Raw genomic sequence first — 12528 nt, 5'->3', positions numbered from 1 at the left:
GTATCAGCTTGACCTTTTATAAGCGGAGACAAAATTAAATGTCCATAATTAAGATGTTTACTGTTTACTCTTGATTCAACACACTTCCACTGTAGTGTCCGAGTAAATACTTTTACTTCCTCTTGGACGATAGCAATATTATTTGATCAGATCATTGAATCATTTATTTCTCTTGAAATTCGTTCAGTTTTTATTTCTACACATGTTATATACTTGTTACATTGTATGTGAACAAGTTCCTGGTTGGTTGTGGTATCTATGCTCTCTTATGATCAACTTGTTCAGGAAGATGAGGAAGCTAATTCTTATGATGCTTGGGTTACTAAAACGCTCAAGAAACTAAAAGAAGCCTCTCCATTGAGCTTGAAAGTTACCTTAAGATCTGTGAGTACTAAACTTATTTATCAATTTATATCTGTCTACTTTGTATGTTAATGATATTGATTCTTTTTGACTGTTACATTTAGATAAGGGAAGGCAGATTCCAGTCTCTTGATCAATGCCTTGCCCGTGAGTATCGAATGTCCCTTAATGGGATCTCCAAACAGATCTATAATGACTTCTCTGAGGTATAGGTTGTTAAGACTATTCATAGACAAGCATTTCCTGAAATCTCTTCTGACATTGCCTCGTTGCTTCATGGACTTCTTTCTTTAGGGTGTTCGGGCACGATTAGTGGACAAGGACTATGCTCCAAAGGTATCTAATCTGTTTTGTTCAATTTCTTAATCAGTTATTTGCAAATTTGGTCAATTATCTGATGTGACTATGTGGATTTCTGATTAAAAAAATGCAGTGGGACCCTCCAAGCCTGGGGCAAGTATCCAAAGACATGGTTGATTGCTACTTCTTGCCACTAAGTGAATTCGAGGCAGAACTTGATCTGCCCACATCATTGCGAGAACCCTTCATCTGATCCATTTTCTCCTGCAGCCTTTTCCTTGTATACATCAGTGGAGATTGGATGTTAGAGGTGTTGGTTTTGCCATTATTTTTGGATTATGAACGGGCTCGTTTTACTTTTTTTGGGGCAAAATCTGTTTTAGTACAATATGTTGCCATTTATTGAGGTGAGTCAACAGCTAAAAGATCATATTGATTGCATACATTGGTTTCCATTCATCCGTGCTTATTGAGTTTGGACCCAACTAATCTATGCTGAAGAAATAGGAAACAATCGAATGATTTTGGTTGCCCCACTGGAACATTTTTAAGTGCCCTGCACTAGGGGCTTTCTGGTCCATATACCTAGGAAAGGATCCATGATCACCTGCTTCCATGATTCTTGTTTCAATGCTAGCCCACGGTCTGTGATATTGAATCTATCAAAGAATCAGGTGTAAATTTTAGCATGCATTTAACTGAACAATTGTACCGAAGGCTGCGTTTGGTGGTTGTGCAATTTTCTTTGCACTGAGCAAATGCATGGGAATGCAACTGAGAAGGATGCAAAGTTTGGTTTAGTTTTGTTTTGGGTTTTACTTTATTCTGCTTCACGTCATATTTTACTTCTTTTGTACTGCAACGAAACAAAATAAAGTAAAATTTGAAACAAAAATAAAACAGAATTTGCACCCAATCATTTGCATTATTATAGTTTTGCATCAGTGCAAGCAGCTTAAGGTACAGCTTGGGAAAAGTGCTGATACAAATATGTATAGTGCAAATACTTCCCAAACTGAGCCTAGGAGAAGCAGCCTACAATTGCTAGTTGCTACGACTAAGTGAAGCTGTGAATGACCTCAAGTCCTCAACTAAAGAGCTGTTTGTGTAAAGGAATGTATCGGTTTTCAGGGTTACTAAAATATTAATTGCTAGTTTGGGCCTTTTAATAAGTTTAAACATTAATACCCATCTTGATACATCTGTTTGTGTTTGTGAATCATAAAACTGAAGAAATAAACAGAAAAGAATATTGATTGTTGAAAACTCTAATTATGCGATTTGTTATTGTCACTTAACGATCTAAACTTTCAAAAGCTGTAGACACCTCCATAACTTTCGGCCCCATTTGGTTTCCATTCTCATTCATACTGGAATGGCATTCCCCCATATGAGGGAGTGGTCATTCCGCGTCCCTTTATGAATAAAATCTCATTTTTGCTTATTCTAATTCCATTCTCATTCCTGTCTGAATCAAACAGATTATGGGAATAAACTATTATGATTCCAGTTTCAAAGGATTTCAATTCTGATTCTGATTCCAACTGTGAACCAAACGGGCCCTTGTAAGTAAAGCAATGTTAATGGCAAAAGTAAAGTGACAGACTTAACTCCATTTGTTTTACATGGTGCAGGTTTTGTTCTGAAACCCAGTAGGGGGAAAAAACCAGGGTTTAATTCTTTTGAACCAAAACCCCTCATCACTGAAGCAGATTAAACAGAGTTGTGGGCAATACCCCTTTCTCCTCTTTTTCGCTTCACAGGGCTACACAACAGGGGGTATCCCATTCCCTTTCCCTTAACCCCCCAACCCCTGGTGGCAGTGGGATTTGATCCCAGGTCTCCACTTCGACAGGTCAGAGAACCTATCAACTTAGCCACTAGAGTTGTTCACGGGTCGGGTTGGGTCGGTTTATTGTGGTTTTTCCAACCGACCCGACCTGGTCGGGTTACTTGACATAGAAACCGAAACCGACCCACTGTTAAGCAAAACTGACATGGTCGGTTTGAGTTGGGTTGAGTTGGTTTCGGTTCTAAGTTCATCCCTGTGATAAAATCTTGCTAATTTTAAAAACTATCATAAATTGAACGTCATTTCAGCCATCTCCTATGATAAAATTTAAATGACAAGTTAATCACAAAAGTTGTTCATTAATCACTATTCACTAATCCAAAGTTTCTTGCAATCATTCAAAAAATAGGTGGCCTAATGGGCTTTGGAAATTCATGTTTGAACTAGGAACTAAGTCGGTTCAGTTCGGGTTGATTTTAGTTTTCTTGTGTAAAAACCGAAACCAACCCGAATCATTGATTTAAGAATTTGCACAACCCAAAACCGACCCATATTGATAGAAACCTGGCCGACTTGGGTTGGGTCGGTCCGGATTGGTCGGGTTGGGCCTTCTTATGAACAGCCCTATGAGCCACCATCAGTTGGCTTACCCCTTTCTCCTCTTAAAATGTCAAATGTAGTAGCTAAAAAGGCAAGGGAAAATACATCTATAAGGGTAACTTGGTTATTTCAAAAAATTTAATAGACCACATGGTACACATATGATGATCATTTTCTTACCATTTTGCAGACAAAAGGCCAATAAAATAACTTTGTGGAAGTTCCCGGGAGGGGTATCACTTGGCTCCTACCATTGTCGGACACCTTTGTTAAACCACCTCTTGATTTTCATATCTAAACCCTAAATCTTACCACCTAAAACCTTAATTCTAAACATATGAACCCTAAACGAGTAAAATGTATTTGTTTGGATGCACGTCCAATCAAGAAGTTTTCCTTCATTTTTTTTTTCTTTTTAACTTTTGATAATTCCGATAGTAAAGTGACACCCCTCCCATTGTCTAGGCGGGTTTTTAGAGTTTAAGTTTACAAAAAAATAAAAAAAAAAGAATGATGCTAAGTAGTAGAAGGACCGGGCATGGTGGTGGGCACATATGGACGTGAAAATATTTTCGTAGAAGGATGAAAAAAAATTGATTTATCTCTTAAAGCCTGAAGCCAAAACTTGTATTAGACGAATGATTGGGCGAGTTGCCGAGTTACCTTCTTGTTTATTCCGTGACTAATTAAATTAATAAGCAGATAGTTGGAAGATTAGAACCATTCACATTGGGGTTTGTTATTCCATATACGAAAATGCTGTACGTGTGGGCGTTGCTACAGCCTCAATCTCGAGTCTGTGTTGGGCTTGTAGGTAGGCAATGGCATCTGCATAAATACTTTGCTTGGGTGGGCTGGAGTTGGAGGGGGAATAATTTGGTAATTGCAATCATCTCCCTTAAGCTTATTGATACAGTTACAAGTAAATCCTTCTATTAGAATCTTCTATAAAAGGCATGAAAATGTTCAAAATACCTATACAGTTTACTATTGATGATGTTTCTACAGAAAAAAAAATATATATAAATTTTATTAAAAAAAAAAGATTTCAGAATTGCAACTTTATGTTTGAGTGATTGATATGAAGGACAAATATGAAAAATAAATCAATTTCAGAAAAAAGAGATTAGAAAGATTTAGGGTAGGGATTTTATGTACAAAAAAGCTTGCAAAATAAGCATTTTGATTATGGATATTTTGGACATTGTCATGGTTTTTCTTTTTTTTTTTTTAATTAAAAAAAAAGATTATTTACAACTATATTAGGAAATGATTACAATTACCAAACTGTGGGATTCCACTATGATATGAAAAAGACATGATATCTAAAAATATCATGACCAATCAACCAATATAATAAATGTAATAGCCAATGGGGTGATATTTATCAAAATTCACGGTGGCTGTAAATAGATTTTCCCCTAATACTTTGCTTTGCAGTACTCGGGTGGGTTGCAAATTAATTATTATTCACGGACTGGGCAGATATGGCCATGACGTCCATTGGTGGGGGTACCCACGTAAATAGTATTAAATATTTGACGGATCAGCAAAGCAAAGGGTGAGAATTTTTGAGGTTAGTGTTGGTATTTGACATTTTGAATATTTATAAATCTGTAGTGTAATTTAAAAATCTGCAACGGGTTCATCTGTATTTCTCTATGAAAACAGAGATGGCCTGATGGAGTGATACCGACAAAATATTAATGTTTTAGGACCAAATTACCCATTCTCTTAAATTTTCAAATCCAAACACTCCTGTTCATGGTCACTGTTTATTGTCTCTCTCCTCCTTACGCCACTGTTAAGTCGTCTCCATTCTTCAAACCGTCAGTCTGAATGAAAAGATGGAGCATGTGCGAGCAAATAGATGGAGATGTTATGCCTTCCATCAATGAAAAGTTACTTTGAAATAAAAAGTAAAAATAACAGAAAGAGGGGAAAAACAGGATCGCAACGATTGTTCTTCCTACCCAACCGAACGGAAAACAGAGTCGCTTTTATTCTCTAACGAGTGACTTCACTTACTTGTCCATTTTAGCTCAATTTACTATTCCTTTGCTACTCTGAATTGGAATGACGTCAAGCCCTTTTCCTATTGTCACACAATCCAACCTCTTTATTTTCCTCTCAATAAATAATTCTTATTTTTTAAGATTCATAAGAGCGTTGCAAAGACAAAAACCCTTTGCACTAAAACTAAATTGGAAAATTTGGAATTTGATTCTCTCATGGGTTTTTCTATAGAAAAAAATAGAAGGGATAGTGTTAAGGAGTCGGGATCCTCCTGAATCTGATTTACTCAAATTAAACTTTGATGGGAGCAGTTTTGACAATCCTGGCATATCTGGAATTGGTGGGGTTATAAGAGATGACACGGGTAGTGTAGTGGGGCGCAAGAAAGTTGGTTGTTGAAGGCAAGGTTCAAAATATCGATATGCCCGATAAGTCGATTGGGGTGTATCAGGCGTTTCAATACTTGTTTATTTTACTTTTTTTTTTCTTCAAAACTGGTTCAGGGGAGCCGCTCTAGGACCTCTCCGTCCCCTGAACCAGACAGACACCCGATACACCAACTATAGGGTCGTATCAGAAGGGTCCCGAAACGATATGTATCGGCCGATGCAGGCCGATACTTTGAACCTTAGTTGAAGGTGACTCCAAAGTGATTCTAAGCTTACTAAAACAGGATGGAAAGACTCCAAGAGTAGTAGCAAATGACATTCAGTTATTAGTTCAATGGACTCCAAGAGTAGCAAATGGATTCGCAGATCAGCTAGCAAAGCAAGGGGCTAATAAGGAACAATGTTTCTGGGCTCTATTGTAAAATTGTAAGGAAAATTTGGGTGGAATGTCTTTTGGACAGTGGGGGTCTACCCAACCTTTGTACTAATTTTCATATCTTTTCGTTAATAAAATTACTTTCACTGATCAAAAAAATAAAAAATAAAAGAAAAAAAAATCTCTGAGCTAATGGGTTTAAGGATGTCACTGGTTGAAGAAGCATGTTTTTCTCTCAACTGGGCCGGAAGAAAATTCCTAATTTTCATTGTCACCATTGATAAAGTCGTGTTAGTGGAAAGCCAACAGCAGGGGAGGAAGGAGAAGATAAAGAAAATAATGTTTTATGAAATGGGGGAATAAGAAAGGTGGAGAGGAGAGAACCGGGAAAGAGCAAATTGGTAGACAAAAGTTGATCTTTTATCCTTTTCACTGTTTTTGCAGTTTCCTTCTAAACATATCTGATTTTGTCAATCTATCAAATTTCATTAATTTTTGTATAAAAAGCCCGGGGGAGAATAAGGAAATTTTAGGAATAAATGAAGATTTTGTTGACATAAAAAAGAAAATAAAAAGGAATTCCCAGACCTTCAAACGAATGCATTGTGTTTAAATAAAACACAAATCCAGTTGGAGAATAATCAACTTAACTTGTAAACTCTCTCAGAAATAGAAAAAAAAAAAAAAATCAACACAGAGAGATAAATAAGAAGATGGAGAACATGATTGCATTGTCGCTTTGATGTGAGCAGACGAGACTCTCCTGTCTGTTTTCCAACCACCATATATTAGCCTTGAAGGTTCCAATCAAAACCCTCAATGTCGGATCAATTTGCCATCAATCTCTATAACGGGGACGTGGGCTATCTTGGATCAATCTCTACTTTTATTCAATTTGCAGGATTCCTGTAGAAGAGGACACCTGCTGATTACTAACCACCGAAGGCTGGAGGGCAGTCCTCCGTCGGGAAAGGCCATTAGGCGAGAGCATCCTATGATTTTCAACTCTTGAAGAGATGTGATGTTGTGCATCCCTTGAGATAGGGATTTGAGTTGCTCACATTCTTGTACGATAAGCCATGTTAGATTGTTGGTTGGCAGTCCTCCACTGGGAAAGGCCCCTAGACGAGGACATTCTTGGATCCTTGACTCTTGAAGAGAAGCGATGTTGTGTATCCCTTCAGCTGGTAGGGATTTGAGCTCCTCACATCTTACTACTTGGAGTTTCCATAAATTGGTCGGCAGCCCTCCATGGGGAAAGGCCACTAGGCGAGGACATTCTTGGATCCTAAACTCTTGAAGAGAAGTAATGTTGTGCATCCCTTGAGGTAGGGATCTGAGTTGCTCACATCTTATTATCTCAAGTTTCCATAAATTGTTGGTTGGCAGTCCTCTGTGGGGAAAGGGGGGAACTGCCAATTTGGGGCACGTGTATATACAAAGCCTCTCTAGACAAGGAAACAGTTGTTGCCGTATGCCACCATGACTATGATCACCTTCCAGGACCAGTACTTGGTCTCTGTCTATGTCACCACTCGACTCTGAGTCTAGGGACCATTCTCCCCCTTGCCAGTTATCCATTCCACGAGATAAGGTAGCTTTCCAAGAGTTGTTGCCGAATGGGATAATTTTGCATGATGTACATCTCTCCAGTGTCAATTTTCTCAATTTGAACATCTCTCCCATCCAATATCCCTTAATTGTCAAAACGCCTAACCTTGCAGGAGATGGATGAAAACACTGGATTACTCGCAGGGCCACATCTCCATCTCCAACTCCAATCACATTATCCCATTCCCATTCTAATGTTAAGTCCTCAAGGTATCGATTGTTGGTGAAATTGGAAACATATGCAGCTATATCATCGTTGACGGGATTAATGTTCTCTAGTCCTGACCCTGACCACGACCACTTACCATCAAGTCTAACACACATCCTTAGAAATAGATTGTGCCAAATCGTGGATCAAATCATGCATCACAAACAATGACTCGTCGCTCTTATAATATTGGAAAAATGACCTGAAATGTAACTCATCAAAATACTCACTTCCTAGTGCCTCCATTTGTTTCATTCCTCCTCCTCCCACAACAATAAATCCTTCTGCCATCCATAACGAAACCAAGTATTCCTTGTCAAACCTCAAGTCTTTGGGAAAGATGGAACAAAAAGCAAAGCAGCGCTTCAAATGCGCTGGGAGATGTTGGCAACTTAATCTCAGCGCTGGCATTATGCCCTCCTCCACATCATCATCCTTCAGCTCCCATATTTCACTTTCCAGCACATATTTCCAATCTTTCTCTTCTCTTCAACTTTACAACACAAGAGGCTTCCCAATGTCTTCACCACAAGAGGTACACCCCTACATTTTTCCACTATTTTCCTGCCCATTGCTTCCAAAACAGCATCCTCTATGGTTGCTTGTTGTTTTAGTATCGACCAGCTGTATTCATTTTCCAGGCAACCCAGATGATAAGCAGGAAAGGTACCCATGATTGCTGAAACTTTTTCAAGTCTTGTGGTCGCTATAACTCTACTTCCTCTTTCCCCAAATTGGAATGGTCTCCGCAGTTGTTCCCAGTCCCCCCGTTTCTCATTCCATACATCATCTAAAACGATCAGAAATTTCTTCCCATCTAACTGCTCCTTAAGTTCCCCTTGGAGTGGCTCTAGTTCATCGAGTTGACAAGCTCTTCTGGTGTCTGACTCGATGATAGCTTTTGTTATCTTAGCATTGTCAGTTTCTTCCGACACACGAGCCCACGCTCTGACGTTGAAATGCGTCTCTACTCTCTCGTCGCCATTGTACACAGACTGAGCAAACGTGGTTTTTCCCAGTCCACCCATACCAACTATGGGCAGCACTTCATAATTTTTTTCCATCACCACCCGATGATGAACCATCCTGACTCAACAACAGAGAAATTATCTTCTTTTTATCAGCTTCTCGACCATAAAACCCAGATTCTTTATCTAGAAGGGAAGTGGTTTGCCGACTAGTACTTCCGACTCCGCCACTGTTATTTGATGAGCCCCCTCCTACTCCTGCATTGATGTGTTGCAAACCCAATCCAGTTGCTCGATTGCTAAGGGCATCAAAGCATTCCTTAATTCCCTTAACCCGAGAGGCTATCCTATGTTTAAGCAAAACAACCTGTTGCTTCTGTTGTTGTTGTTTCATCATCTTCAGTTCCATTCGTCCAACATGAGCCGCATATTCGAGGTTGATGCTGACACATTATTTCAATGGAAGCTGAAACAAACAATTGTTTCGAGCACAAACTCTCCCACAAAAATATGAAAAATGTGATTAGCCCTTGAAGATTGTTGGACAAAACTATCTTCTTACCAACACAAGAATTATATCGATCAATTATGCCAGTCTCCTCCACTTCCAAGCTAACCTCTTTCACCAACATAATTGTCCTTCACGGTAGCCTTCTTTTTTGCCTTCTCCACTATTTTTCTTTTTTTATTTTTTTTTTATTTTGTACACTTTTTAGTATAACCCCTATCATCTCGCCCATTCCAAATCATTGAAAACATTTCTTCCCTAAAATTTCTCCTAATCAATCTCCTAAAAGTATTTCTACGAAAAACTTCATCCTAAAAATTCTCCAATGCTATTCACGTCCTCAACGAAACTATCCAATGATTTTTTATTTTTTATTTTTTGGTAAAGCATCTAATGATTTATTCTAACACATTCTCTCTCTCTCTCTCTCTCTCGCTCTCTCTCTCTCTCTCTCTATCTATCTATATATACATACCTTTTAAATGCATGCAATTAGTTTTTCATCAAGGGTACTCAAATATTAATGTTTAAGTGAATATTTAAATATTAAAAATAAGATAAGTAAAAAATATCTAAAAATACCAATTAGAGGAAAATTTGATAATAAAAAAGATAAATAATAAAGGTTAACAAATAATAGTAAATATTAAAAATAATAAAATATTATTCTAATTATAAATAATTGTATAATGTTTTAACAATCATTAACAGATGTTACTAATAAACCTTATTATTATAATCCATTTTAAATGTTATGTAAATATTATAAAAATTAATACAAACCTATTAATAAAGTAACAAAATTAATAAAAAAAATAGTTATATAATTACTTTTTTATTAATTTAAATCCATTTAAAATTAATTAAAATTAATAAATGTTAGTAATAGCATATAAAATTAATTAATTCCACTATTAAAAATTATTAAATTTACACTTTTGTTAATAAAAGATAATTAAAAATAAAAATAAAAAAATCTAAAAACAAAAAAAAAGTAATGAGGGAGAGGTGTTGCTCACATGGAAAACTACTTTTTGGTATATACAATAGACTTTTATTAATTTAAAGTCTACTCAGATTCTAGCTAAAAATAACAAAAATTAATATAAAATTTAGCCCCTCTAACTGGGGTGTTACTTGTATTTCAGTTAAACAGACTAGACATAACCAAAAAAAAAAATAATGCTTGAATTGTACTTGGACCAAGACGGGTCAATTGAGAATGTCATAGGGTTATCTCTATTTCAATTTCTATTAAAAAATCTTGTGCATCACATGGATCCCAACTGATTAATAAATCCCGAATTTCCTCAACTCTCATGTCTTTTGAGCACCAGAGACATCTTCCATTCATCCCCTCCAGTTTGTTCTTTGTTGCAGGCTTGGCATCCATGGCTTTCATAACCAATAAATAGCATATCAAATCAAAGGCAAAAATAGTGAATAAGGTCTCATAGGAGGTTTATTCCTGACTTGACCTACCATCCTAGCCATTCTTTTCTTTGCCAAGTCTAGAAAAACAGGACCATCCAACATGATTCTTGTATTCGAACCTGAAATATCGATTTACTGGCTATGGACTATTGGGCCAAGCCAATTCTAGGCCAGGTTAGGGTTTGGCCAGCTGAAAAATATACAAGGAGTTATGCACTGCAACCCGGTTTGACCCAAATGACCCAATGATGCTACCAAGTTTTTCTCTCTCAACAAGTTCGGGTATATGGTGCATATATATTAGGTTGGCAATAGGTGGGGTCTATCCGAAGGATCCAAACCAACCGAACCAATTATAATGATTCTGGTTTCATGATTTTGTCCAAATTATTAATTGGATTGGTTTTGATTCTTGCCATGAACCGATTCAAATCTGAAATCGATTATATAAATATATATATATATATATATATATATATATATATATATATATATGAGATATAATATTATTTAAAAATACTTAATTTATTAACGTATAAATAATTTAACATTTTTCTATCATTTTATTAAATTTAAAACTTAAATTGTTATTTAAATAAACAAATATAATTTTTAATATAATCAGGTCTATTGGGTCCACCTGACAATTAACCAGAAAAGTTTTAGGTATTTTATTTTGTCCCAATTAATAATCAGTTTTGGACAGGGACCACCCTGTTCCGATTCGATCCAGATCCAATCCGTAGATAGCCCTAATATAAATACCTTCTTTTTTGCCTCAAGGCTTCTGCTCTACCTTCTTTGTGGTTGGGACCACCTTGGAGGCCGGAGCTTTGGCTGCATCTTCAGTAGCTTTGGCACAGGCCCTTTTTTGACCTCTCCAAAGAGTTGTATACAAACAGAAACAGGTCGTTCAACTTCCGTTGATGCTATTCTCTAAGTACCCGTTTGGTAGGGCTTTCCCACAGCAGCTTATGGCATCGCAAAGGTAGTCCCTACATGAGAAAGTTGGGTACCTTCAAGTCACTAAGTGAAGACAGTTTATTGAATGCAGAAGAGTGATCTGAGTCAACACAAGACTCTCTTACAAAAGTTCAAGAAAGCTGGGTACCTTTATGTCATTTAATCACTAAAATACAATTGAAGACAAACGAGCCCTTGCAAAAAGTTTAAGTTTGCCGGGAGTCGAACCCGGGTCTATTGCTTGGAAGGCAATTATCCTAACCGTTGAACTGCAAACACTACCATGTATCCTATTTCTTCCGTATCCCTAATTATTGCACATTGACCGGATATAATCACACATATAATGGTGATGGTCAAGCATGTAAAATTATTTTCAATTTATCTAAATATATGAATACAGTTTAGCCTCTAAGGTGGATATAGTCAAGATTAAAAATTTTGACACGATAAATATATCATATGGGCCGCCTCCCGAAACAACCTTTTCAAGATAGGGAAATTTTGGCACGATGCATATATTCAAAAATTTTGAAAGAAATTACTAAAAGAATGATGTGTTAGGTTCGAGGTACTGATACCGTGAGACACCCCTTCTTACGTATCAAGGTGTATAGATGTTTGAAGTTTGAACCTTGGACATAGGAGAGGGTTCTCATCACTACAAACATTTTTCCTATGCTTGGTTTGCTCAAACCAAAATACTTTATTGACACCACAAAGGGATAACGTCACATGAGAACTATTTCAAGCAAAATTCGGAGACTCTACTAGTTGGTCAGACCGATAACCCAGTTACAATCCCAGTTTGACTTAATCTATAATCCATCAAAATAAACCTTAAACCGGATTGGTCTATAAAGTATTTATCAGATTGAATTGAATCTTGTCTATTTGCAATGAATTTATATTAAACCAAGTCGAATTTGACCAAATTCGGTCCAATTGACACGGAAACTTCGTGCTCATGTTGTTGCAATTGTTTTCTAAGGTAGACATT

At 36.9% G+C, this 12528-nt stretch overlaps 1 protein-coding gene and 1 pseudogene across 1 annotated transcript in view; one reads left to right on the top strand and one right to left on the bottom strand.

Moving 5' to 3' along the window:
* LOC148843324 (ATP-dependent caseinolytic (Clp) protease/crotonase family protein) overlaps nt 1-1122 on the top strand; it is a 30818-nt gene extending 29696 nt beyond the window's left edge. Inside the window, exons 11-14 of the mRNA XM_088956844.1 lie at nt 286-384; nt 468-569; nt 658-699; nt 797-1122. Coding sequence (XP_088812970.1) covers nt 286-384; nt 468-569; nt 658-699; nt 797-916 — 363 coding nt within the window. The 3' untranslated portion in view covers nt 917-1122. The remainder of the gene's footprint in view (nt 1-285; nt 385-467; nt 570-657; nt 700-796) is intronic.
* A 6638-nt stretch (nt 1123-7760) lies between these two features.
* On the bottom strand, nt 7761-9032 carry LOC148843323 (putative disease resistance protein RGA3 pseudogene; annotated as a pseudogene).
* Nucleotides 9033-12528: the final 3496 nt, after the last annotated feature.

This window comes from Nelumbo lutea, chromosome 8, assembly GCF_056320005.1.
Source record: "Nelumbo lutea isolate HS-2025 chromosome 8, American lotus-T2T, whole genome shotgun sequence".
NCBI lineage: Eukaryota > Viridiplantae > Streptophyta > Magnoliopsida > Proteales > Nelumbonaceae > Nelumbo > Nelumbo lutea.
Note: the sequence above shows the minus strand (reverse complement) of the source record. Positions and strands in the feature narration are given on the sequence as shown.